Below are 26,045 nucleotides of genomic sequence, written 5' to 3'. Positions count from 1 at the left end.
AGTATATCCTCGACAGAAATGTGTACATATCATCAGAAGAAACACGCTAGAGTGGCCATGGAGGCACTGTTCATAGTAACCCCGAAGCAGAAGGCCCCTTCTGCCCATATTGAAGGGAGAAGCAGATGAGGGTCATTCACATGGTGGACTCCTGCCCAGCCCCAGAAGGGACTGTCTCAGCTCCACCCACAGCTCACTGAGAACCTTCCAGGCCTGGTGGGGGGACTGAGAGCAGGCTAGTCCAAGCCTCAGTTCCATTTTCGCACAGCACAGGCCTGGCAGGCCAACCCAGGCTGACTCAAGGAGGAACAGTAGCTGCTCTCAAAGGGGCAACAGAGAGGGGACACAAGAGGCTTCTGGAATGTTCTGTCTCTGTATCTAGCTGCCTGTCACCCTGATATGTTTAGTTTGTGAAAACTTTCCCAGCTGTCTACTTTTGGGTGCTTTTCTGTATGTGTGTTATACTTCAATAAAAAGTCAGGTTTTGTGACTACCAACCGGATCCCTCTGCTAGATTTCTCCTTCTTCTTCTTCTTCTTCTTCTTCTTCTTCTTCTTCTTCTTCTTCTTCTTCTTCTTCTTCTTCTTCTTCTTCTTCTCCTTCTTCTCCTTCTCCTCCTCCTCCTCCTCCTCCTCCTCCTCCTCCTCCTCCTCCTCCTCCTCCTCCTCCTCTTTCTTATACTTTATTCAGTGTTTGACTCCTCTTTACATGTCCTTAGCAACATGACATTAATGACTCTCATCATTAGTGGGACACTTTAAGGGTGTGTTTGACAACATTTTGAATACAAAATGCTTGTAATCACCAGCTGTCTGTCTGGGGAACAGGCTGCACAGGTGCTTTCCCACACGAACACTATGCTCTGGGATTTGTGGGCAAACAGCAAGGTACACCATGTGTCATCCTCAGGAGTGAAGGGACAGGATGGCCTTCCAGGAAAGCCCATAATTACAGCGACCTCTGGAGCAAGAGAGCAAGGTACCACAAGGTCCTGTGGTGACAAAGAGCTGGCACACAGGCAGGAAGAGCGGGTGCTGCATGCCTCTCCTTCACTCTGCTTCCCCAGAGGGTCCCCTGCCCCCAACCCAGAGTGTCTGAGCTCCACAGGACCTTCGCCCTTCCCTCTCACAGCTCTGCCACTAGAGTCCCAGGGTGATCAGAGAGCAGCTTCCAGCTGTCCCCCACCACCCCTCACAGTGGTCCAAAGGTTTTGTCTGTGATGCTGAGTGCCTGCCTGGTGCCTGAGGAAGCCAGGAGTTGTCGGCACCCCCCACCCCACTGAGGAGCCATCGGAGAGAGAACACTGACAGGCAGAAGGGGTTCTGTGTGGTGACTGCTGGAGCTTGAGCTGACATCATGAGAGCTGACGCTCGCTGCAGCTGGGGAAGAACAGGGCTGTGGCAATGGCTGGGATAGACTTTATTTATGCTGTAACATCCTCGTTTTCCGGGTGGTAGGACAATCCCAAGACCAAAGGTGGCACGACTTCCAGGCCCATCTCCAGGGCTGAGCACCTTCTCTGCCCAGAGCGGCAGTGGCAGCTGATGAACTGCCGTCAATCCAGGTTTCACACTCCTGGATATGAGTGTGGGTGACCCAGTGACAACCGTGCCTGGCATGCCCTGACATTTGCTAGGTTTTGGCTTTGTTTTTTGTTTGTTTTTTTTTTCAATTATTGTCTCTCACTGAACCTGGAGCTCTCGTTTTGGCTAAACTGTCTAGCCAGCAGCCCCCAGAATCGCTCTATTTCCCTCCCTCCCACCAGAGCTGAGGTTCCAGATGTTTACCATCGCCCCTAGCTTTGGTATAGGTGCTGGGGTTCCAAGTATTTTACTCCCTGAGCCACCTCCTCCAAACCCTCCGGTTTTTATTTTTAATCAAATTCCTGTGTTTGATTCTGCTGTAGTTAGGTTTTGCTAACTTGTGACATTTTTCAGACCCATGTGTAATAATTTACTGTAGGCTGCTGTCTTGACTCCATGGCTTCAGAGATTTCTCAGAGCCATGGTGTGACCTCCGGTGGCCTGCTTCCTCTGCCCTGGACTTACTCTCCAGTGCCTGTCACCTCTCTCCTCCAAACCTTGTGCTCCTCCACATTGCCATTACCCAAGGCTGCCTCACTGGCTCTGTGTCTGGATGTATCTGTCTGCTCTCGGACTGTGGTAGGTCTGTTTATTTTATAGATCTCAACTCAAGATCAGCAAAGACCCACTGTCATATGGCCTCTCTGACCAGCTCAAATCTGTTTCTAAGCTTGTCTGGCACCACAAGAGAGTCCTACATCTGTGCTTGTGGTTGTCAAGGAATATCTGTAAATCCCAGTGTAGAGACCTACAGAAGTTTCCTAGTGAGAACTTACTCAGGGTCCGAGAATCTGAGCTTGCTTTACCCAGCAGGGCTGCATAAGGTGGATTGAACCATGGGCATGGTTACTAGGTGTTTGGAAGGGTCTGCACTTGTCTGTGTGGTGTGTTTTGATCTAGCAAGGGGAGGTCTTTTGCCCCGCCCCTTGGCATTGTTATAAAAAGTCCTTTTGAAGAGACAGAAGGGGCTGATGGATTTTGATCCAGGTCCTACCAAGGCTGTCCTGTGTTTCTGTCTGTCTCCTCCCTATCTTTCTGTGTAAAAGTTTCTTATCCCTCTCTCCTCCTCATAGGACCCCTTTAAAAGGTGGGAGCTGGCCTCCCACATCCCAGGTGATCAGAGGCTCTGATGTTGTTCACCGTGGTATCTCCAGCACTGAGTGGGTCACCTGACACATGAGAGCCACTCCTAAGTGTCCTCAGGACTGGGGCAGTACTCAGTGAGAGTGCTTGCCTAGCATGATCTGTGTAGCACTGCCCCTCAAAATGAAAAAAATGTGTGACATTACTTCTGATTCAATACCAGGCTCCAAGTTTCTATTTTTTTTAATCTTTTTTGTTTTTTCTTTTTCTTCTTTTTCTCTGTGTTTTCTTCTTATAATTTAAATTTGGGGGGAAATTTCATACCCGAGTACTATATTCACATCATGTCCACTCTTCTTCTCCCCCTCCAGCTCCTTCCACTTTCTTTCAAATCCCTTACCTTTTCTTTGTTATTGTTACATAGATGGATGGGTAGGTGGGTGGGTGTGTGGGTGGGAGGATGGAATGATGGATGGATGGAATGATGGATGGATGGATGGATGGAATGATGGATGGATGGATGCAAATTCAGTCTGCAGAGTCTATTTAGTGTTGTCCTATGTCTACGTGTTTAGGGCTGACCACTTGGGACTAGATAACTTGTCAGGCTCACGGCTAGAGAAGACTGACTCTTCCTCACTGTGCAGCCCTTACTAAGTGCCTGAGGCTCTTCATCTGGGTGTGGGCCTTGTGACAGTTCTCCCATCCTGCCTGGCCTGTTCACTGCTGTTACCATTGTGCAGCCTTATTTATGCGACTGTTGTTGAGAGTTCATGGCTGTAGCTTCTCCATCGCATAGAGGAGGTACTCCCTCACAGCAGATTCCCTGCTCCTCTGTCTCTGGTGTGGGAAGCACCTGTGCAGTGCCAACAGCCCGTTCTCCAGCCCGACAGTCTTCCATCCCCACTTCTATGACGTTCCCTCAACCGTAGGCGAAGGGGTTGCGATGTAGATGTATCAGCTGGGGCTGGGCACCCACGGTCAGTTGTTCTCTGCAGTTTGAACAGTTGTGGCTTTCTAGAATGGTTCCTGACTGCTGCAAAAAGAAGCTTCTTTGATGAGGGGTGAGAGCGACACTGACCCGTAGGTATAAGGGTAAGCATTTAGAATGAGGTTAGTAAATATACTGGATTGGGGAAGTGGCAGTAGTAGGCTCTCCTCTAGGGTCTACGACCTCTCTAGCCATGGATAGTTGACGAAGTTTACAGTACTGGGCATGAATTCTCTCCTATTGAGCAGGCATTAGGTAATACTAGATAGCTATTTTGGCTATCTGCAAAATATTCCCATTTTTCACTATTATTAACTAACTGGATTTTAATGCAAAAGTGTCCAAACCACCACCACACTGCCTATTGTTACACTAAGGAGTTTAAGAGCTGAAAGATGGGGTCTATCTGGTTAAGTGCTTGCCACACAAGGACTTGAGTTAGATCCCAAAACCCACATAAGAAAGCTGGATACAGCCGGATGGTGGTGGCGTACACCTTTAATCCCAGCACTCGGGAGGCAGAGCCAGGTGGATCTCTGTGAGTTCGAGGCCAACATGGTCTACAGAGCAAGATCCAGGACAAGCACCGAAACTACACAGAGAAACCCTGCCTCAAAAAAACAAAAGAAAAAACAAAAAAGAGAGAAAGAAAGAAAGGAAGAAAGAAAGGAAGGAAGGAAGGAAGGAAGGAAGGAAGGAAGGAAGGAAGCTGGATACTATGGTGTGTGCTTCTAAACCAACAATGGGAAGGTGGAGACAGGCAGTCCCTAGCGGGTCCCTGTCCTGCCAACAGAGCCCAACTGGCAAGCAGTAAGAGAGACCCTGTCTCAAAAAACAAGATGGCTGGCTCCTGAGGACCGGCCCCCAAGGTTATTCTCTGGCCTCCATACACATGCCCACTTACCCCGGCCCCGTATATGCACCTCCACACATGCGCATGCACCTTCATTTTGTAAGCTGCTAGGAAACCACAAAAATGCACCATTGGCTTCATGGCCTTGTCAGGCTTCCTTGCCACTTACAAGCCATAAATCCCTTGCCTGCTACAAACTTCACTTCCCACTGTGTAGCTGAATGCCGGCCTAATGGTGGTAATTAAGGCTGGGGGAGGGCTGCCTCTGGATGAGAAATGGAGGACTAGCTGGAGCAGGGAAGCAGCATTCCCCAGTGAGCCACGAAAGCAGCAGCATGGCATCAGTCAGGGCAGCATGCATTTGGAGCAGGGGACGTGGAAGTGTTTCTGTGAAGAACCAGGCCTGTCATTACCACAGCTGGGGGCTGGCGAGTGCTCACTCCCAGCTTTTCTTTCCAAATCTTTTGGTAAAAATCCCCACCACTTACCTGAAGCTTTTAAAATTGGTATTCGATTTTATTTTTGTGTTTTTTTTTGCTTTTAAGTTAAATTAGACTCGGTTCAGTCTTGTTTTAAATATAAACCAATCCCTTTGTCCCGGATGCTTGGAGGCCACTGTCTCAACGCTTGCTTCTGGATGCAATAATTGTGGCTTTGTTTTCGCCCTGCCCAGCCTCTGACATTTGGACGCGCAGATGCACCTGGGAACGGCCCACTTTCGTTCAGATTACATAGGAACAAGCCGATGACAAAGGACAGGAAGGAACTGGGAAGTGGCTCTGGGGCAGGGCACTTGCCTGGCACCTGTGAGGCCCTGGCTTCAACCTCAGCACCATCAAATATAAACCAAAAGGACAGGTAGTGGCTGTGTGGGGGTTAAATAATGTCCCGGCCATTTGGAAGACTGAGACTATACAGGCCGGAGCCTGAGCTGGGAACTCGGTCTTGGGTTGAACTCTGTTCTGTCCAGTGCTGGCTCTGCTGATGCTGACAGCCGTCACCACCCCCACCACACACACACCCTCCCACACCAACCACCCTGCTGCTGTGGTCATATGAGGACAATAGCAGCCTTCTCATAAGAGCTCTTGAATATCCAGAAAGTAACACAAGTGGGTAGCGTTGCCTGATGTAATGTGTGCTCAATAAATAGGCATTGATTAGTGATTAGATTTGCCTCTGTAACAACTACTGTGGAAACTGGGTCCTACAGAGATGCAAGATTTAAAAGAAAACTGTACCACTGGGCAAGATGTACTGAAGAGAGAGGAGAAGATAACACACATCAGACAGTGGCTGACATCCCATTCAGCACCTTGGTACACTGAAACCATAAACTTTTTGTGCACAATATAATTGAGGGTGACCATTCTGCAAGCACTGACCTCACATCTGCTTGGAAGACAAGACTTGGCTATGATTAGCAGAGGAGGACACAGTCAAGTCTGTGGTTATGCTCGCAGACTTCAGAATTGCTATGTGCAGAATTGCTATGGACAAAGATATTGGAAGGATTAAAGTGTTTGTCAGGGCCTATCAAGAGATCCCAGTATCCACCCATGGGAACAGGTCACTGCAAGTCTCTCTAGTGACTGGGACGTTCCTCTCTTTCTAGCCACTAACCAGCAGTGCTGTGCTAGGCTGTCTTCTCTGTCTTGTCCCTTCGGGGTTTGTGACATTGGCACCACTACACAGGACCTCAAGAGACCAGAGGCTGATGCTCCTTGCAGTGCCAGATCATACAGGGCCCCCAAAAAGTGGAAGGATGCACACTGGGCTTCCGGCCGGGCTAGGGAGAATTCCAGCCCAATACTGGAGATGAGGATCATTTAGACAGCATTTGGGGGTCCAGCCAGTGGAGAGTCAATTGATAGGCTGCTTTAGCTAGTTCTGGCTACAGTAAAAAAAAAAGTAACAGGGGGCTGGGAAGACAGCTAAGTTGACCTAAGTTCAATTCCAAGAACTCATGGACAACAGCCAGGCATGACGGAATGCGCTTGTAATCCCAGCACTGGGGAAGTGGCAAGTTCTAGGCCAGTAAGACACCTTGACTCAAAAAAAAAGCTGGACTGTTGGCAGAGCTTCTCTGTGTCCCAGCTATCGCTCCCAAATAACCACACAGAGACTTATTATTAATTATAAATATTCCGTCGATAGCTTAGACTTGTCTCCAGCCAGCTCTTACAACTTAAATCAACCCATTTCTTTCTTTTTTTTTTAAACATTTTTCATTGTTCATAGACATATATTTAAGATATAAAAGTTTGGAGACTTTAATCTGAAGAGATATGAGTGGGGATATCTTGTTTCTTTTTTTATAAATATTTTTATTTTATAATTAACTTAATTTTACATATCAGCCACGGATTCCCCTGTCCTCCCTCCTCCCACCCCCCAGCCTTCCCCCCAATCCACTCCCCATTCCCACCTCCTCCAAGGCAAGGTCTCCTCTGGGGAGTCAGCCCAGCCTGGTAGATTCAGTTGAGCCAGGTCCAGTCCCCTCCTCCCTGCACCAAGGCTGAGCAAAGTGTCTCAGCATAGGCCCTAGGTTCCAAAAAGCCAGCTCATGCACCAAGGACAGGTCCTGGTCCCACTGCCTGGGGGCCTCCTAAACAGTTCAGACTCATCAACTGTCTCACTTATCCAGAGGGCCTTGTCCATTTCCATGGGGGCTCCTCAGCTATTGGTTCACAGTTCATGTGTTTCCCCTAGTTTGGCTATTTGTCCCTGTGCTTTTTCCAATCATGGTCTTGATATCTCTTGCTCAGATAATCCCTCCTCTCTCTCGCCGACTGGACTCCTGGAGCTCCACTTGGGACTTGGCCTTGGATCTCTGCATCTGCTTCCATCAGTCACTGGATGAGAGTTCTATCATGACAGTTAAGGTGTTTGGCCATCAGGTCACCAGAGTAGGCCAGCTCAGGCACTCTCTCGACCATTGCCACTAGTCTATAGTGGAGGTATCTTTGTGGATTTCTGGGGACCTCTCTAGCACTCTGCTTCTTCCTATTCCCATGGGGTCTTCATTTATCATGGTATCTCTTTCCTTGTTCTCCCACTCTGTTCCTGATCCAGCGGGGACCTCCCGCTCCCCTAAGCTTTCTTTCCCCTGACCCTTGCCCTCCATTACCACCCTCACCTTCAGTTTACTCATGTAGATCTCATCTATTTCTCTGTTGCTAGGCAATCCTTGTGTCTTTCTTAGGGTCCTGTTTTCTAGGTAGCCTCCCTGGAGTTGTGAGTAGCAGTCTGGTTATCCTTTGCTTTACATCTAGTATCCACTTATGAGTGAGTACATATCATGTTTGTCTTTCTGAGTCTGGGTTACCTCACTCAGAATGATATTTCCTAGTTCCATCCATTTGCCTGCAAACCTCATGATGTCATTGGTTTTCTCTGCTGAGTAGCACGCCATTGTGTATATGTACCACATTTTATTTATTCATTCTTCAGTTGAAGGGCATCTAGGTTGTTTCCAGGTTCTGGCTATTACAAATAATGCTGCTATGAACATAGTTGAGCATGTGTCTTTGTGGTATGATTGAGCATTCCTTGAGTATATGCCCAAGAGTGGTATAGCTGGGTCTTGAGGGAGGTTGATTCCCAATTTTTTAAGAAAGCACCATATTGATTTCCAAAGTGGCTGTACAAGTTTGCATTCCCACCAACGGTGGAGGAGTGTTCCCCTTGCTCCACATCCTCTCCAACATAAGCTGTCCTCAGTGTTTTTGATCTTAGCCATTCTGATGGGTATAAGATGGTATCTCAGAGTTGTTTTGATTTGCATTTCCCTGATGATTAAGGATGTTGAACAATTCCTTAAATGTCTTTCAGCCATTTGAGCTTCTTCTGTTGAGAATTCTCTGTTTAGCTCTATATCCCATTTTTTAATTGGACTGTTGGGTATTTCAATGTCTAATTTCTTGAGTTCTTTATATATTCTGGATATCAGCCCTCTGTCAAATGTGAGGTTGGTGAAGATCTTTTCCCATTCTGTAGGCTGTCGTTTTTTCTTATTGACCATGTCCTTTGCCCTACAAAAGCTTCTCAGTTTCAAGAGGTCCCTTTTATTAATTGTTTCTCTCAGTGTCTGTGCTGCTGGTGTTATATTTAGAAAGTGATCTCTGGTGCCAATGCGTTCAAGACTACTTCCTACTTTCTCTTCTATCAGGTTCAGAGTAACTGGATATATGTTGAGGTCTTTGATCCCCTTGGACTTAAGTTTTGTGCAAGGTGACAGATATGGATCTATTTGCAGCCTTCTACATGTTGACATCTAGTTATGCCAGCACCATTTGTTGAAGATGCTTTCTTTTTTCCATTGTACAGTTTTGGCTTCTTTGTCGAAAATCATATGTTCATAGGTGTGTGGATTAATGTCAGGGTCTTCAGTTTGGTTCCATTGGTCCACATGTTAGTTTTTATGCCAGTACCTTAAGTCAACCCATTTCTATTAGTCTATGTGCTGCTCTGAAGCTCATTTACCTTGTCTATGAACTTCCCATGTTCCACATCTGGCCCATGACTCCTCAGACTTCACCCTTCTTCTTCCCTGAAAACCTGGCCTAGTTATCGGCCAATCGACTTTTTATTAACAAGAAGAGCAACACATTTTCACAGTGTACAGAAGGATTATTCTACAGCACTGGACACCCAAAGAATGATGCCTGTGGTTGACCTTTGGGCTCCATATATGCACATGCCCACATGTGCACCTGCATACAACACACACACACACACACACACACACACACACACACACACACAATCTTGGAGGCTTACAATTGGGGAGCAAATAGCAGCACAGAGGGGCTCTGGCAGAAGCCTTTCTGTGGTGCACAGTCCTCTTCTCAGTATTTCTCACACTTTAGGGAGTAGAGAGGGGCACATACTCTCAGAACTCTTCTAAAGTCATCTAATCCCAATGACCCCCCCAAATGTCTTCCCTCCTAATGCTGTCACAGTGAGTGGAAGGATTTAAAGTGAAACTGGGGACAGACAGGAACCCAATAACAGTGGCTTCAGGAGCTTGACGGGTCCAGATGCAAATTATTTGTTCAGTTATTGTTGTGAGTAGAACTATGCCCCCATCACAAACCGACATGTTGATGGTCTCATCCTCAGCACCTCGTGATATAACTCAGCAAGCACAAGGTCCTGTGTTCCTTCCTCAGCTTCCAAAGAGAATGAATAAAGGGAGAGATACAGAAGAAGGGAAGGGGGGAGGGAGGGAGAGGGGAAGGAGAAAATAGAAAGAGATGGATGAGGGAGGGATGAAAAGAGGGAGCAAAGGAAAGAGGGTGGCAAGAAGGAGGCAGAGCAGCTGGACATGATGGCTCATGGCTGTAATCTTAGTACTGGGGATGCTGAGGCAGGAGGCTCTCGAGTTCAAGGCCAGCCTGGGTGACAGTAAGATCCTGCCAAAAAAGAAAAAAATAATAAAGAACAAAATAAAAACAAAACCCAAAGTATAAAAGAGAGCTGTTAAAGAAATAATTCGTTTTAAATGAGATCAGATAGGTAAGCTTTAATCCAGTCTGATTGTTATCTCTATATGAAGCAGAGGTAAGGGTGCAGACATACATAGAGGGCCATAAGTAGATGGCCATCTGTAGGCCAAGAAGCGGCGCCTCCACAGGAGCCAACCATGCTAGCACCTTGAGCTTGGACTTCAGCCTCCAAACTACGAGGAAATAACTCCCTGCTTCTTAGACCTCCCAGTCCATAATACTCTATTACAAGCCCCCAGGGTATGCCAGCTACTGTTCCTCCTTGCTGTGACAAAATAGCTGAAGAAGCAACTTGAGAAAGGAAGGTTGTTTGGTGTCTACTCTAATTGTCATCATAGAACCTACACCCAGTGGCTGATGGAAGCAGATGCAGAGACCCTCAGCCAAGTGCTGGGCCAAGCTCCCGGAGTTCAGCTGAAGAGAGGAGGAGGGATTATAGGAACAATGGGGCTCAGGATCATGATGTGGAAAACCACAGAGATAGCTGATCCAAGCTAGTGGGAGCTCACAGACTCTGGACTGACAGATGGGGAGCCTGCATTGGACCACACTAGGCCCTCTGAATGAGGGTGACAGTTGTGTGGCTTGATGTGTTTGTGGGTCCCCTGGCAATGAGACCAGGGCTTATCCCAGGTACAGGAACTGGCTTTTTAGAGCCCATTCCCTATGGTGCAATACCTTACTCAGCCCTGATGCAGGGGGGAGGGCCTTGGCCCTGCCCCAATGTGGTATGCCAGCCTGTGTTGACTACCCAAGGGAGGTCTTACCCGCTATGAGGAGGGGATAGGTTGGGATGGGGATTATGGGGGGGGAGTGGGAGAAGGGGAGGGAAGGGGAACAGGGATTGGGATATAAAATGAAAAAATGTAAATATTAAAAAACAGAAGAAAGGTTGTTTTGATTCACACTTTGAGGGTGCAGACCATCATGGCAGGAAAAGCATGATGGCAGGAGAGGGAACTGGCTGGTCACATGGCACCCACAGTCAGGAAGCTAAGAGAGATGAATGGTAAGTACTCAGCCCACCTTCTCCTTTTTAAGTATAGGACTTAAGCCCATGGAAAGGAATTGACCACAGTTAGGGTGTATCTTTCCACCTCAATTAACCCCACACAGAAACTTCTTCATAGACATGTCCTAGGTGATTCTAGATCCTGACAAGCTGACAGCCAATGTTAACCATGACCCCAGAAAACATAGACAATGATCAGATCTTTACATAGAGCTTAAGGTACTAATCCCCATCACTTCACAAAACTCACTTTGTAAATCCTCATAACAGCCCTGGAGGTATAATTATCAAACCCATTTTTACAGATGACAAAATGAGGCATAAAGGGAGTAAGTCCATTGTCAAGGTCACCAAATGGCAACAAGCAACACAGAAGCCCCAGCAGCCTCATGGTACACTGTAGGCTCTTAGTGACTTTACTGTACTGGTTCTTGGACACAAATAGCTAACACAAAAGTTCCAATGGAAATAGTGAGCTCCTGACTAGGAGGGGAGCAGGGGCTTCAGAGCATCTTGGGTGTGATGTTGAAGAACTCCATCAAGTTGACAGCCATTATGAGGGCAGGAGACACAGAGATGGGGACCATGTAAAGGAACCAGGTAGCCTGGACAAAGACATGAGCCTCGCCCCACCTTCCCTCTAGAGGTTGTAGATTAATTTGGAGTTATGAAATGAGTCCCAAGAAGTAGAATTCATCAGAAAGGAACTTGAACTGGAGAGCACAGCAGCAGCCTCGCCAGGCAGATGCACAGGCACAAGATCTCGGGCCGGAAGCCATCAGGGCAACCTTGTAACCAGGAAGGGCACATGGCCCGAGAACATGGCAGAGGCATCACAGGTGACAGCCTCTACTTGCCTCATTGGAAGACTCTTGCCAAGAGGCCAAAGCTAACAGGTCAGAACTGAGCCCAACTCTGGATCTCAACAGAGCAAGAGAAGGGGAGATGAGAGAATCCCTTCTCCATGGCAGCCCATGCCCTCTTCTCTGCCTATTATTGTTAACTTTCCTGAGGCTTGTGACTGAGACCAGGCCCAAGAGAGAATGGCTTAGAAAGGATGGATTACTTTGAGGGACAGAATCCCCAAAGGCCAACAAGCTTGCTGTCTGTCAATACCAAGCAGCTCCAGGGTGGAGTCTCAGAGGTCATCACAGAGTGTCATGCTTCATCCAGTGACACGTTTCAAGTCCTTTCATGGTCCATCTTCTGAAATGCTGACATATGATATTTTGTAAACATCACCTGAATGGGATATGACTTGTTTCTGAAGAGGGCAATCTTCCAAGGTGTGAACTCACAATTGTCTTGACTGAAGAGTTCTCCAAGGTGTGAGAGTGTGGCTCACACTTGCCTGGCATGGACAAGCCAGCTTCACACACCAGCACTACAAAGAGTTCTCCATTTTCAAGTCATCCCAAGTGTGACTGACTGTATTAATAACATCAGCTGGATGCATGTAAAGGTACATGAAGTATATTCCACCAGTCATGAGTGTGTTTTATTAGAAAATAGGTGCCCTGCTGGGCTGTGGTGGAACATACCTTTAATCCCAACACTCAGAAGGCAAAGGCAGGCAGATCTCTGTGAGTGCAAGGCCAGCCTGGTCTGCAGAGTGAGTTTCAGGACAGCCAGGACTATTACACAAAGAAATCCTGTCTTGAAAAATAAAACAAAACAACAACGACAACAAAAATAGATAGATGCCCAACACTACAGGAGTAAATGGACTTGTTTAAGTGTACATTGAGGACTGGGGCTGTAGCTGAGTTGGTCGAATACTTGCCCCATATGCACAAAGTCCTGGGTTCAATCTCTAGCACCACATAAACTGAGCATTGTGATACATGTGTACAATACCATCACTTGGGAGATGGAAGCAGGAAGATCTAGTTCAAGGTTCTCCTCAACTACATAACAAGTTCAAGGCCATCCTGGAATAGCTGAGACCCTATTAGAAAAAGAGAAAGATGTGTGGTGTGCCTAAGGCCACAAAGAAACCTTCTCTCAAAAAACCAAAAATAAGGGTGTGGGGAGGGTAGAAGGAAAGAGGAAAAGAAGGAAGGAAGGAAGAAAAAACGAGAGCACATTGTGCTTAAGCTTTCCCAGTATAATATTTATATCCAAATCCATGATTAATTTGTTTGTGATCATGTTGAGCCAGGTATTTATTTATAATAGATATTATATTTTTAGCATCCAGATAACTATCAATTCCCAAGAGTTTATTTGCTTACCAAAGTCTTTATTAACTTGCATATCATTAATGTGAATTTGGGGCATATGTTTTAGTTCCACACAGCAATTTACATTTTTAGAACATATTTGTTTACTGAAGCACCAAATGCTGTAATAAACCATCTTCACAGCCTTAGCTTTAATTAGGACAGGAAAAAGAGAACTTTCAAAGGCAAAATTTCTCTAAACACCAACCAAATGGAGCATGACCAAGGTAGTGAGTGCTTGGGCTATATTCTAACCTTGAAACCTATTTGTCATGTGGCTTGAGGGATGGCTCAGCAGTTAAGGGTACTGACAACTCCATGACCCGGGTTTAGTTCATGGCAGCTCATAACTGCCTGTAACTCTGGTTCCAGGGGATTCATGCCCTCTACTGGCCTCTTCAGGCACTGCATGCATATGGTGCACAGACATACATGTAGGCAAAACAAAAAAAAATTAAGCAAATCTTTAAAATACATGTGTGCATTATTATGGTTTTAATATGCATTGTACCCCAACGGTTCTTGTGTTGAAGACCTGGTCTGCAATGTAGCAATGTTCACAGGTGGCTGTCTTAGCTAGGGTTTCTATTGCTGTGAAGAGACACCATAACCACAGCAACTCTTAAAAAAGAAAACATTTCATTAGGACTGGCTGATGTTTAGTCCATTATCTTCACGGTGGGAAGCATGGCAGCATGCAGGCAAGCACGGTGTTAGAGAAGGAGCTGAGAGTTCTACATCTGGATCTACAGACAGCAGGGAGAGTGATCCTAAGCATTTGAAACCGCAAAGCCCACCCCTAGTGACACACTTCCTCCATCAAGGCCACACTTCCTCCAACAAGGCCACATCTCCAAATTGTTCCATTCTCTATGCGCCTGTGGGTCATTTTCATTCAAACCACCACAGTGGGCCTTTGGGGGACTGATTGGGTCACAAGAGATCCACCCTCATCAATGGTCACGTTCATAATCTGATGTGTACAAGTGTTATGTGCATGCATGAGCATGTGGGCAAGTGCTTGGGAGAGATGCAGAAATAGTATTTAGAGCTTGGAAACAAAGACTTGAAAAGAGCAAAGAAAAGGTTACCAGTTGGTGTCTCCACCCAATTGAAAAGAGCAAAAAGATTGTCACAGTTACTACTGTGATCAGTCCAATAGATATAATAATACTGAGTCTCTCACTTCTTTGACCATGGTCTGTAAAGCAAGAGACAATTTTATATCATAACTCAGAACCAACAAGAGGATCAGACTCATCTTTCTTCCACAATGGACAAGGTGCTCCATGTCCTCTTTCATTTGTTAAAGCAGGGCATGATGTGCTGAATTGTTCTCACACACCAATGGACCCTGACCATGTATGGAAGCCACATGTTTACTGTATGGGAAGGAATCCCATTCATACCACAGGTGCTGATGGACAATGAGAATTTTGTAGTAGTGATAGAGGAGGGTTTTTATGTCTCCCACAATAATAAGCTCCTTTGAATGTGTCTGTCCCACCAACTGAAGTGCCCCTGCCTGCTTTACATAGTTATCTTCATTGATAACTGATTTGATTAAGAAACATTCAAGGAGTCAGGCATGGTAGCACATGCCTATAATCTCAAGCACTGCAGAGTCTGAGGCAGAAGGATTGGCGTAAATTCGAAGCTAGTCTTTGTAGTAGGCTCCCAAAGACACGGAGACTTGTTATGAATGGTTGGCCTTAGCTTACGCTTGTCCCACAAGCTCGTTTAACTTAATTTAAGCCCGTTTCTCTTCATCTGCATTTTGCCTCAGGACTTTTTAACCTTTCTTTTATTCTGTATGTCCTGCTTCCTCCATGTCTGTCTGTCTGGCCCCTGTTGTCTCCCTGTTGTCTCCTTTTCTTTCTCCCAGAGCCTAAATTCCTCCTCCTACTTACTCTGCCTGCCCATAAGTCCTGCCTATACCTCCTCCCTCAATATTAGCCATTCGGCTTTTTATTAGACCAGTCAGGTGCCTTAGGCAGGCAAGATAAAACAGCAACACATCTTTACATAGTTAAACAAATGAAAACATCTTTGCATAGTTAAACAGAGATTTTGCAACAAGTCTTGGCTACGCATAGTGAATTTAGGAATAGCTGGGGTTACTGTGGTGGTTTGAAAGAAAATGGTCCCCAAAGGGAGTGGCACTATTAGGAGGTGTGGCCTTGTTGAATGAAATGCGTCACTGTGGGGGTAGGCTTTGAGGTCTCTTTTGCTCAAGTTTCCCTCAGTGCGACAGTCAGTATACTTCCTATTGCCTGCAAGATGTAGCACTCTCAGCTCCAGCACCACATCTGCCTGCATGCTGCCATGCTACCCACCATGATGATCATGGACTGAACCTCTGAACTGTATGCGAGCAGCCCCAATTAAATGGTTTTTTTTTTTATAAGAGTTGCCATGATCATGATGTCTCTTCACAGAAATAAAAACCCAAACTAAGACAGTTACTTTGTAAGACTCTGTCTCAAAACAAAAACAAAAAAGAAAACAAGAAAGAAAAGACAAGGCCTAGGTCCTGGATCGTGGGTCATTCCTGTGGGTGTATCTGTGAGGGTACCTGCCTTAATATACACAGCTCCATGGGGTTCCAGAATGAAGAGAGAGTGGGGAGAGACAGTGAGAGGGAGACTCAGAGAGAGGGAGAGAGGGAGGGAATGAGAGAGAAAGAGAGACAGAGACAGAGACAGAGAGAGGAGACATTCCCATTATCTGCTCTCTGATTCACCAGGAGGTGAACAGGCAACCTCTACAGACAGGAGCTAGTCCCCCAACCATGCTTTCCCGTCTGTGGTAGACAAAACATTCTTTCCCTCCACTAATTTGCTTCTTGCCTGGTCTAAGAGAGCAAGGAGAAGTGAAGCTAGTGCACCCCTTCCCACACAGGGCTACCCCATCTCTTTCTCATCCTTTCCTGCCCGGAATGGATGCTGCCTCACAACGTTTCACGGGCTGATGCGTCTCTCAGTGCACCGCCCCCTCCAGCTCTTGTCATCTGCTGAGAACTGAAGATTTCCTCCTTGCCGTTACATACTTCGAGCAACTAAAAACACTTCACACTGGGCATTCAGTAAATGTGGAATAGGTGCTGGGCAGGTGGATCGGGGGGTACAGGGCCTGCTGCACAAGCGTGAGGACCTGGGTATAGTCCTCAAAACCCACATGAAAAACAAACGAACAAAAACCAGGCATGGTAGTGCATGCTTTTAATTCCAGCAGTGGGAGAGCAGAGACAGGAGTTCGCTGGCCAGCCAGCCTAGCCAAAATGGCAAGCCCCAGGCCAGGAAGAGACCCTGCCTCCAAAAAACATAGTGGACAGCACCTGATGAACAACACCTGAGGTTGACTTCTGACCTCCACATGCCTGTGTGCACACATGTGGATATGTGCACTTGCACACACATGAACATATTATACACGCACGTGAAATCACTAATTACTGCTCTACGGGCAGGCTGAGAAGCAGCCTTCAGACACAAGCTAAGCCAGGACTCACTTAAGCTAAACACATGAATCAGTTCCCTCAGTGTCTCTGAAGCGGTCCCAGAAATGAGTTCATGATCTAGAGAAATGAGAGCGTGAATCCCACCACTTTTCAGGGGTGTGCTGTGTGTATTTTCTATTCCAGGCTAAGCCAAAGCAGGAAGCCCTCAGATGGTTAACAAAACTCCCCTCCATCCTATCTGCATTTGGTGTTTAAGATCAATGGGACAGCTCATCTGTAAGATCAGTTTGCTTGTTAATTTAATGAGTAGCTTTGGTTATGACAGCAGTGAGTAGACCAGTCTTTTAAATGGGATGCTGTGGAGTGAGCAAGATGGCTCAGTAGGTAAAGCCACCAAGCTTGACAACCTGTGTTTGATCCCCAGGACCTGCATTGTAAAAGAAGAGAACTGAATCCCAAAAGTTGTCATCTGACCTCCACCTGTATACCACAGCTCACACACACACACACACACACACACACACACACACACACACACACACACATTTCCCTTCCTATGCCTCAGATCCATGCTGTTCCCAATCTGTTTCTTCCTCCTGCAGTGGGCAGTGGTTAATGCAGACATGTATCACTGTTCTGAGTGTTGAGAATAAGCAACTCAGCCATAGATGGGACATTGACATCAACCCCTGCCCTAACGCTCGGGGGTCATCATAGAAAGGGGGTGGGGGGAGCAAAAGAATGTAAGAGCCAGAGGATAGGAAAGGGTGCTGTGAGATGCTGAATTTGAACATGACACAGCTGTTGCACACATGAGCACTAAGCAGCAGTGATTACATCCAGTGGTGAATATGGTACAATGGACGTGTAATAAACATCCGTTAAGATGAGTGTGTGGGTCTGTACATAACAAATCTGACAAGCACTGGAAATGTAGTGTTGAGTGAAAGGAGCGAGTTGTAGGAGTATATAAGGTGTATTTAAGGAGCATTTAAATAAATTCAAAATAAAAGGCTGGCAAGGTGGCTCAGCAGGTAAAAGCATTCGCTGCCAAGCTTAGTGGCCTGAGTTGGATCCCCAGGACCAACGCCGTGGTGGGGAAGACTCGCCTCCATGGTGTGATATTTTGTTTGTGTTCTGACAAATAAAGCTTGCTTGAAGTCAGAGGGCGGAGCTAGCCACTAGTTAACTATGGAGGTCTGGAGGTCTGTACAGAGAGGAGACAGGAAGTGATAAGGTGGAGCAGAGACAGAATCTCAGTCGGCCCTTTTGGTTGGAGGAACGTAAGAGGTAGGAAGCGACTGTGGCTGCTCCCCTGCTTCTGTGATCTTTCAGGTTTTTACCCCGATATCTGACTCTTGGTTTTTATTGATAAGGTTAATTAGATTTACACATCACACCCCTGCAAGCTGTTCTCTCACACCACATGCACATTATGGCACACAAATAATGTAAAGGGAAACCTCCAATGATATAACATTCCTGTAGGATGTCTTTCTGTACTCTGTGAATATGTGTTGCTCTCATTGGTTGATAAATAAAGCTGTTTGGCCAATGGTAAGGCAGAATAAGGTTAGGTGGTACATTCAAACTGAAGATGGAGAAGAAGAAGGGTGGAATCAGGGGAAATGCCAGCCTGCCACCCAAAGGAGCGACAAGATGCCAGCAGACTGGGAATGCAATCTACATGGCAGCATATAGATTAATAGAAATGGGTTAATTTAAGATGAAAGAGCTAGTTAGCAAGAAGCCTGAGCCATAGGCCATATAATTTGTAATTAATATAAGCCTTTGTGTGTTTACTTGGGACCACCGTGAGACCGGGCAGGACACAGGAAAGCTTCCAGCTACATTACATATTTTGATGGACACACACACACACACAGAGTTAAAGTGTAAAAACACTGATTTGTGCTTTTACATCCCAAATCTACTGTGGTGAACGACACTGAGAAAGTGAGAGAAAGGAATAGAGCCAGGAAAAGAAACACAGAAGACCTCATTTGTATCCCAGGGTCTTGTTTATCAGAACAATAAGACATTAAAGTCTTCTAGAATAAAAGCTTTATATACCGTGAAGGTCAAGCCTTGGGGGTGCTTTGGAGTGACTTGAATCTTAGCAGTTCCTCCTATATATGTGTCCCATACAATCACACCTCTTAAGGTTCCATCCCCCAAACCACAGACTTGGCATGGCAGGCAGTGTGCTTGTCTTCTTTAGGAGAAGTGCCTGTCTCAGGGTCTAACCCTGGCAGATATTTCCTAAAGATTCACTGAAACAAATCTAAGAACCGAGTATTTTAGCAAGATGTTTAACCATTTTGAATCTTAAGACATTGTAAAGTCACAATACAATGACTTAGGAAGATATATTCTGTGGGATTATGCTCGAGAGCTATGTGCTAGCAATTTGTGATGGTTGATTCACCAAGGTAGGTGGTATCCCAAATGATGAAGGGTGGCTTAGCATAATGGGTTTCCAGCTGTGCTGAGGATAGAAGTACAGAGATAACTGAAGAGAATTAAATTAATTCTGAGCCATGAATGCACAATCATATCAAGGTTGTACAATAGGGTGAGGCAGGTGTTGTGGTGCATGCCTGTGATCTCAGCATTCAGGAGGCTGAGGCAGGAGGATCGATTGCCTTCAGTTCATGGTCTACACTGGGCTACCGATATGGTACCAGGCCAGCCAGGGCTACATAGTGAAACTGTCTCAACAACAACAAAGAGGTTGTACAATAAAGTATAGGTTACCTGGATACCTTTGATGTTACAAATCCATGTCTCTCCCTAGCTGTCACTGCGCCCATCACTCCTTGGCATACTCATCTGTAGCATTTAAGTCTGTAGTGTCCCCCAAGGAAGTGGTTTGAAAGTCCAGTCCCCAGTTTGTAGCATTAAGAAGCAGGGCCTGGCTGGTGGGAGTAGTTCACTAGGGGCAAACTTCTGAAGGTGATGCTCATTCCTGTTACCTGTGTAGTATCTGCCACCATGTGAACAAGCCATTACTTCATGCTTCCACCACCACAGAGGGGCTCCACCCTGCCTTCCCCATCTCGATGGACTTTCCCTCTTTTAAGCTGTTTCTGGAAGATACTTGGTCACAGCAGTGAGGAAAACACCCACACTCCCAGACAGCTGAAGACAGACCCGTGCGGAGCAAGAGTGCATGGCCTTCTCCTCTTGCCACTCAATGCTGTGCCCCTTTTAAAGAGACCTGACCTCTGCTTTGGGAGCTCATTCTCCCGGCATCATCTCAGAGCTTCCCTCAGAGTCACATGAGGGATTAGGAAGACCTTACTATTCTCCGAGTGCTCCATACGGTGAAACCAAAAGGAAGACATCTGTGTATGAACAGTCACTGTGAGTGCTCCAGCCCTCTGCCGTGTACATATGCCAGAGAAGCCGTTCTCACCAGTGAGGCAGGGATGAGCTCACTGTAGGCAAAAGCACACAGCAGATCACATGTGTTACTGAGAACAGATGCTGGGCTTCAAAGGGATGCTAAGGTTAAGACGGTGAGGTGGGGGGTGTCGGGGATGAGAAATAAGAGGGCTTCCGGCTGGGAATGAGCTAGCCAATCTGACTTAATAGACAGACTGGGGCAAGGCCAGTGTGAGCTGGTCAGCTAACTGGCTTCCGTGTGTCTTCTCTCCCACAGGGAATGTATGCAATGTGGTGTCAACCTTCACATACTCTTGCTTGAAACACAGCTGATGTAACAGAATAACTTGTAAGGATGGCTTCTAAAAATCCTCCACCTATTTCAGGAAAGAGACGAGTAACCCCCAAGACTGCCTGCAAACAGTTAAGTGTGAGGAAGCCAAGAACAAGGGCAGCTGAATCTTGACAGCTACAAGTTGACCAGATAACCATAAGAACAGACAGCCAGACACTCACAAGGTTGATGACTCACAGACTTACAGCTAACAGCTAGTCAAGGCTGGCACTAAAAGGGGAGTGGGGGGCTTTGCCTACCACAACTGGGTGAGCAGCATGTGGATTAGGCACCACTATTTCCCTGGTTAGTCCAGGGGAACATGCCCAGAGTGTGGGACCCTCTAATCAGCCAACTAATGAAAGTACCTCAATCTTTGTTCAGTTTCTACTATGGGTCACATAAGATGTGCTAGACCAGTGATTCTCAACCCTTTCATACAGCTCCTCATGCTGTGGTGACCTTTAACCATAACATTATTTCATTGTTAATTTATCACTTTAATTTTGCTAGCATGAATTGTAATGTAAATGTCTGCTATGCAGGATATGTGATATATGCCCCCTGTGAAAGGGTTGTTCAACTCCAGGGCTTGCAACCCACAGGTTGAGAACCACAGTCCTAGACAAAGGTCAGTGGCTGTTTCCTGTCCTGGGAATCCCTCCTACTCTCAGGAGTTTCTCTCATGTTTCCTTAATTTCTCATTTTTTCTTAGTATCTCTTCACAAAGCTTGCTTCTACTTTGTTCACACCCATGAGTGTCTGCGTCTCTAATCTTCACTGGTGTGAGACAAACTCAGAGACACTCTCTCAGGTTGACATTTGGTGACTCTGGAGTGGCCTGAGAAAATCACTCTCAAAACTGCATCATCAGTGCCGCTGGTTTTGTCTGACAGGGCAGAAGACAGTGCTGTGCTGACCATCACTGCCCCATGTGTCTGTTTGACAGACACTCCTATCACCCTATCCGTCTGAAGGAACACCTCAGTTCACAGATGCCAGCTCTTTGCGTCTCTAAGGCTGATCTAGACTTGGCCCAAGCCCTTTACTGTGAGGTGCAAGGGCACCATCTGCTTTTCTGAGAGATTCTGTTGCCTCTACTTTCTCCCCACCCATCCTTTGCTATATAGCTTTGCATATACCTCATACAAAAGTGAATAATATTCTGCTGGAGAGATGGGTCAGTGGTTAAGAGCACTTCTTCTCTTGCAGAGGATCTAGGTTCAGTTCACAGCATGCACTTGGCAGCTCACAGCCAGTTCCAGGGGATCCAGAGTCCTCTTCTGGCCTCTGTGGGTACCAGACACATGTGCAGTGCACTTACATACGTGCAGGCAAAGTACTCATACACATAAAATAAAAATAAATAAATCTTTTAAAAGATGAATAAAAAATATAAAGATCCAGGTAGAGGGAAATATGATCAAAATACATTGTGTGCATACAAACTTCTCAAAGAATTAATAAAATATTATAAATTTTTCTGAGGCAGGGTCTCACTATGTAGACTTGGCTGGTCCTAGAACTGGCTATGTAGGCCAGGCTAGCCTCAAACTCACAGAGATCCGCCTACCTCTGCCTCCTGAGTGCTGGGATTAAAGGCATTCACTACAACACCCCACAATACTATACTTTATTTTTTTTTTTAACAAAGATCAGATGAGGCCACATGAATATCCACTTCTCCAGCATCAGTTTATAAGAGGAAAGATATGTAACTCAGTTGATATAAACCAGAAGGGAAAATTGTTTGACGACACGCAGTAAGCGGAACCTGGCTCTGATGGCCTGGTGGAAACTCACCCTAATGTGCACACCAGCGCAGATAATGAACCCTGTGCATAATTAGCTGCTTAGAGTTGCCCTTTTATCTTCTAAGATCAAAATATCCTCCTGTCCTCTGACTCGGCAAGTTCTAAGACACTCTTGCTGAATTAATATAATGTCATTTTGAAGACCTAATAACTGTGTCTCTGCTAGTGCTGGAAATTAATTTTCCCTGCAGCTCGGGGTAAGGCTTCTCTGCATGCATCTTAGTCTAAAGGCTTTGAAGTGATTTTAATGATGTATCTTGGGTAAATATAAAAACAATGTTGATGCTTAACCTAAACAAAGGGCAAGGGTATGGGAGAAACTTGTTTTTTTCTTTCTTTGATCCCCTAAAATCAAGATTCCTGACACACATCAGGGTGCAGAAGAAACAAGGAGGAACAAAAAGAAAAAAGTCAGAAAGGAGGGGATATAACCTGAAGTCACTCTGGGAGCACTGAATTACAGACCCTGGTAACTTAGGAAGTGTGTGACAGTGACTGGGAGAGACGCATCCTCTTATAGATAAATCAGCTAAAAGGAATATTAAAGACAAGTGTTTTAGAAAGCTTTTAGATACGCATTAAGTGGAAGCATCTAGAACAGTAGTTCTCAACCTTCCTCATGCTGTGGTGACCCCCAACCACAAAATTATTTTTGTTGCTACTTTGTAACGGTAATTTTACTACTATTATGAATCATAATGTAAATACCTGTGTTTTCCAACAGTCTCAGATGATCCTTGAGAAAAGGTCTTTTGACCCCCCCAGGGGGTCATGACCCACAGGTTGAGAACCTCTCCTCTAGATTCTTGCTTAGAAAGGAGGTTTAGTTTATGTTCAGAATGGGACAGTGATATTTGAAGCCAATTAGGTTTGTTTTTGTTTTTCGTTTTTGTTGTTGTTTTGTAGTTGAGGATGACTTTGAACTCTGCTCTTCCTGCCTTGCAAGTGCTTGGTTTACAGGTATGCACCACCACGGTTGGTTTTGTAAGGTCCTGGGAATGAAACCCAGGGTTTTGTGCACGCTCAGCAAGTGCTCTACCAACTGAGCTCTATCCCCAGCCCATGAAGCCAAGTAAGTTCTAATGAGAAAGAGACAATGTTTCATTTAAGGTATTTTAAAACTTGCTCATTAAGATAATCTATTTCATTTTAAAGTTACAAGTATTATTAACTGTGTAATCCTACTGTCCATTACACTGTGGAAAGCGCCTTTTCTCCACATTGCTGTTTCATATTTGGGGTACTTGGCTGTCCTCCTCTTGGACTGCCATCTGCCCTGTTCCTGCTCCTTCTAACCACCTCTGCTTCCAGCACACTGGGCCTTAATTCATTTTATACCTAGTCACTGAACATCCTCATCTTTGTCCCTGCATCCACTTTTAGGTGAGCTGAGGTTCATGTGGCTTCCCTCACCGAAATCGGTTCCTCAGAGAAGTAGGCATCCATACCACCATCACCACTATCACAACCACCACCACCACCACCACCACCACCACCACCACCACCACCACCCCACCACCACCACCCCACCACCACATACACAGCTGAGCTGCTGTAGAGGCCCAAGCTGCTGAACAAGTACAGGAAGGCTCATTGGCAGGAATCCAAAGGATTAGGCAGCAAGACTTTCAAATCTGCCAGCTATATATTTCAGTGGAAAACCTACTTATGCTGGCCTAGATGCCAGGAAGCCATAAGCCCGTGAAGGTATAACTGTCCATATGGCTGCCACAGTGTTTTCAAAATATTCAGTCTGTTCTCAAGAATTAACTGATGGCTTTTTCAAAACCCTTGTTTACCTTTTTCTTCCAGAATGGAAAGCAAGAACGAACTTTATTTTGTTCTCATCTGTAACATTACTGGTGACAGGCATACAGACCAAAAAACATACAATGTATACAATAAATACAATGAATACATACTTGTTGAAAGAATAAAGGAAGCGAGAATGGCAGCACACACCTGTAATCTCATCATTCAGGAGTCTGACATAGGATTGTGAGGCCAGCCTGGACTACAAGGGGAGTTTCAGGCTAGCCTATATACAAAGGGAGACTCTGTCTATAAACAAAGTTGGGTAAATATTTATGATCCAGTCCACACTCTTTTTTTTTTAACTTCCAGTGGCCTTAATTTTCACCTCCCTTCAGGCTTTCTTCCTCTATGTCTCTATTATATTTCTGAAATTCACTGCAAACTCTAGTCAGTGAAATGTATACGGTCTGCAGAACCAATTGGCTGATGAACAGACACAGCTATGATGTTGTCAGAAAGCCAGGAGAATGGTGGTGTGATGAGGACATCGGAGGCCGTGTTGCAGAGCGGATGGGCACTTCTCATTTGTTGTCAGATCCATTAGTGACTCTGCCTTTGCCAATTCCAGCTTGGCAGCAGGTTACCTTGACCCCATAATGCAGCTACTATGACCCTGTCTTAATGCGGCAGGACCCTATTGGGGAGACTGAGACGGAGACTACTGTCGTGGACATTTTCCATAGCAGATGCTGTTAGTGTTTCCATTGTGATAGTGGAGAAAGGAAGAAGAGAGGGAGGAAGCTCCAGGGTCAGAGGAAAAAGGCAGAGGACTCGAAGTAGGAGTCTGAATTCTCTTCGTAATCAAATATTGCAAAGAATGTCCTTTGTCCCCAGAAACATCCTCCCCAAGTCACAGAGTATGTGACAATTGGGAGCTGAGATGCAGGTCAAAGACATATCTAAGGTGCTTTTAGTTTTGTTATTTTAAGGGAATTGATAAAAATAATCTTTCCTTGATTTTTTTTTGAGACAGTGTCACTCCATAGCTCAGCCTGGCCTTAAACTCACAGCAATTCTCCTGCCTCAGGCTCCCATGTGTTGGAATTATAGGCATGAGCCACCATGCCTAGCCAGAATCAATCTTTTTTTCTTTACCTCTGTATCTCCGAAGGCTAAGGTGGCACACACCTAGCTCTCTGAAAGTGTCCCTATGGAAGTTCAGAGGTAAGGTGGGAGCCTTTGCTGGTCTGTTTCCTTCTTTACTATTCAGAACAGCTTTGGGGTATTTCAGAATCTCACTGCACAGCTCTAATGAGGCAACACACTTTTCTTGCTCCAGGGAATATATGCAGATCTGGATCTTGAACCCCAAGGGACTCATGGGGCTACAGAGAGTGCTTTGATTCTGTTCCTTTCTTTACAAAGGTTTCTGAATCTTAAATTTTATGGCATTAGATTCTTTCCAAGACTGCATGAACAATGTGTGCTCTTTTTATTCCCATCCCCCGCTTTTTATACAGGATCTTATTGTGTAGCCCAAGATGACCTTGAACTCCTGGTTCCCCCGTTTTAGCCTCTCAAGTGGCTGGCATTACATAAGTATGCCATCATATTAGACTTCACTTCATGGCTTTTCATGTGTAAAAAAAATTAATCTTTGGAGGTCACTTACTCTTTGTTTTTGGTATCTTTGGAAGCTTGATTTTTGAGACAGGGTCTCATTATGTAGCCCCAGCCTCCCAAGTGCTAGGATTACAGGCATGCACCACCATACCTAGCTCTGTGTTGAGTGTGTGTGTGTGTGTGTGTGTGTGTGTGTGTGTGTGTGTGGTATACTTCTGTGTGTGAGGTGGGATGCCAGTTTGTGTGGAAGCCAGAGATCAACACCTCCTCAGTTAATCTCTCATTGAAGCTGGATCTCATGCATGGATTCAGAGAGGCAGCAGGCTACCAGCTCTAAGGATCAACCGCCTCCTCCACAAGCCCTGGGATTACAGATGCCTGCTTTGCACCCAGCTTTCATATTGGAAACCTGGCTCTT

General features: G+C 45.8%; 1 protein-coding gene across 1 annotated transcript in view; it reads left to right on the top strand.

The window, feature by feature from the left end:
• Lyst (lysosomal trafficking regulator) overlaps positions 1-26,045 on the top strand; it is a 109,705-nt gene that overhangs the window by 73,607 nt on the left and 10,053 nt on the right. The window contains exon 28 of the mRNA XM_059263013.1: positions 828-978. Within this exon, the coding sequence (XP_059118996.1) occupies positions 828-978 (151 nt within the window). The remainder of the gene's footprint in view (positions 1-827; positions 979-26,045) is intronic.

Source organism: Peromyscus eremicus, chromosome 5 (assembly GCF_949786415.1).
Source record: "Peromyscus eremicus chromosome 5, PerEre_H2_v1, whole genome shotgun sequence".
Lineage (NCBI taxonomy): Eukaryota > Metazoa > Chordata > Mammalia > Rodentia > Cricetidae > Peromyscus > Peromyscus eremicus.
The sequence above is the reverse complement of the archived record's forward strand: the minus strand, read 5'-3'. Positions and strand labels throughout refer to the sequence as shown.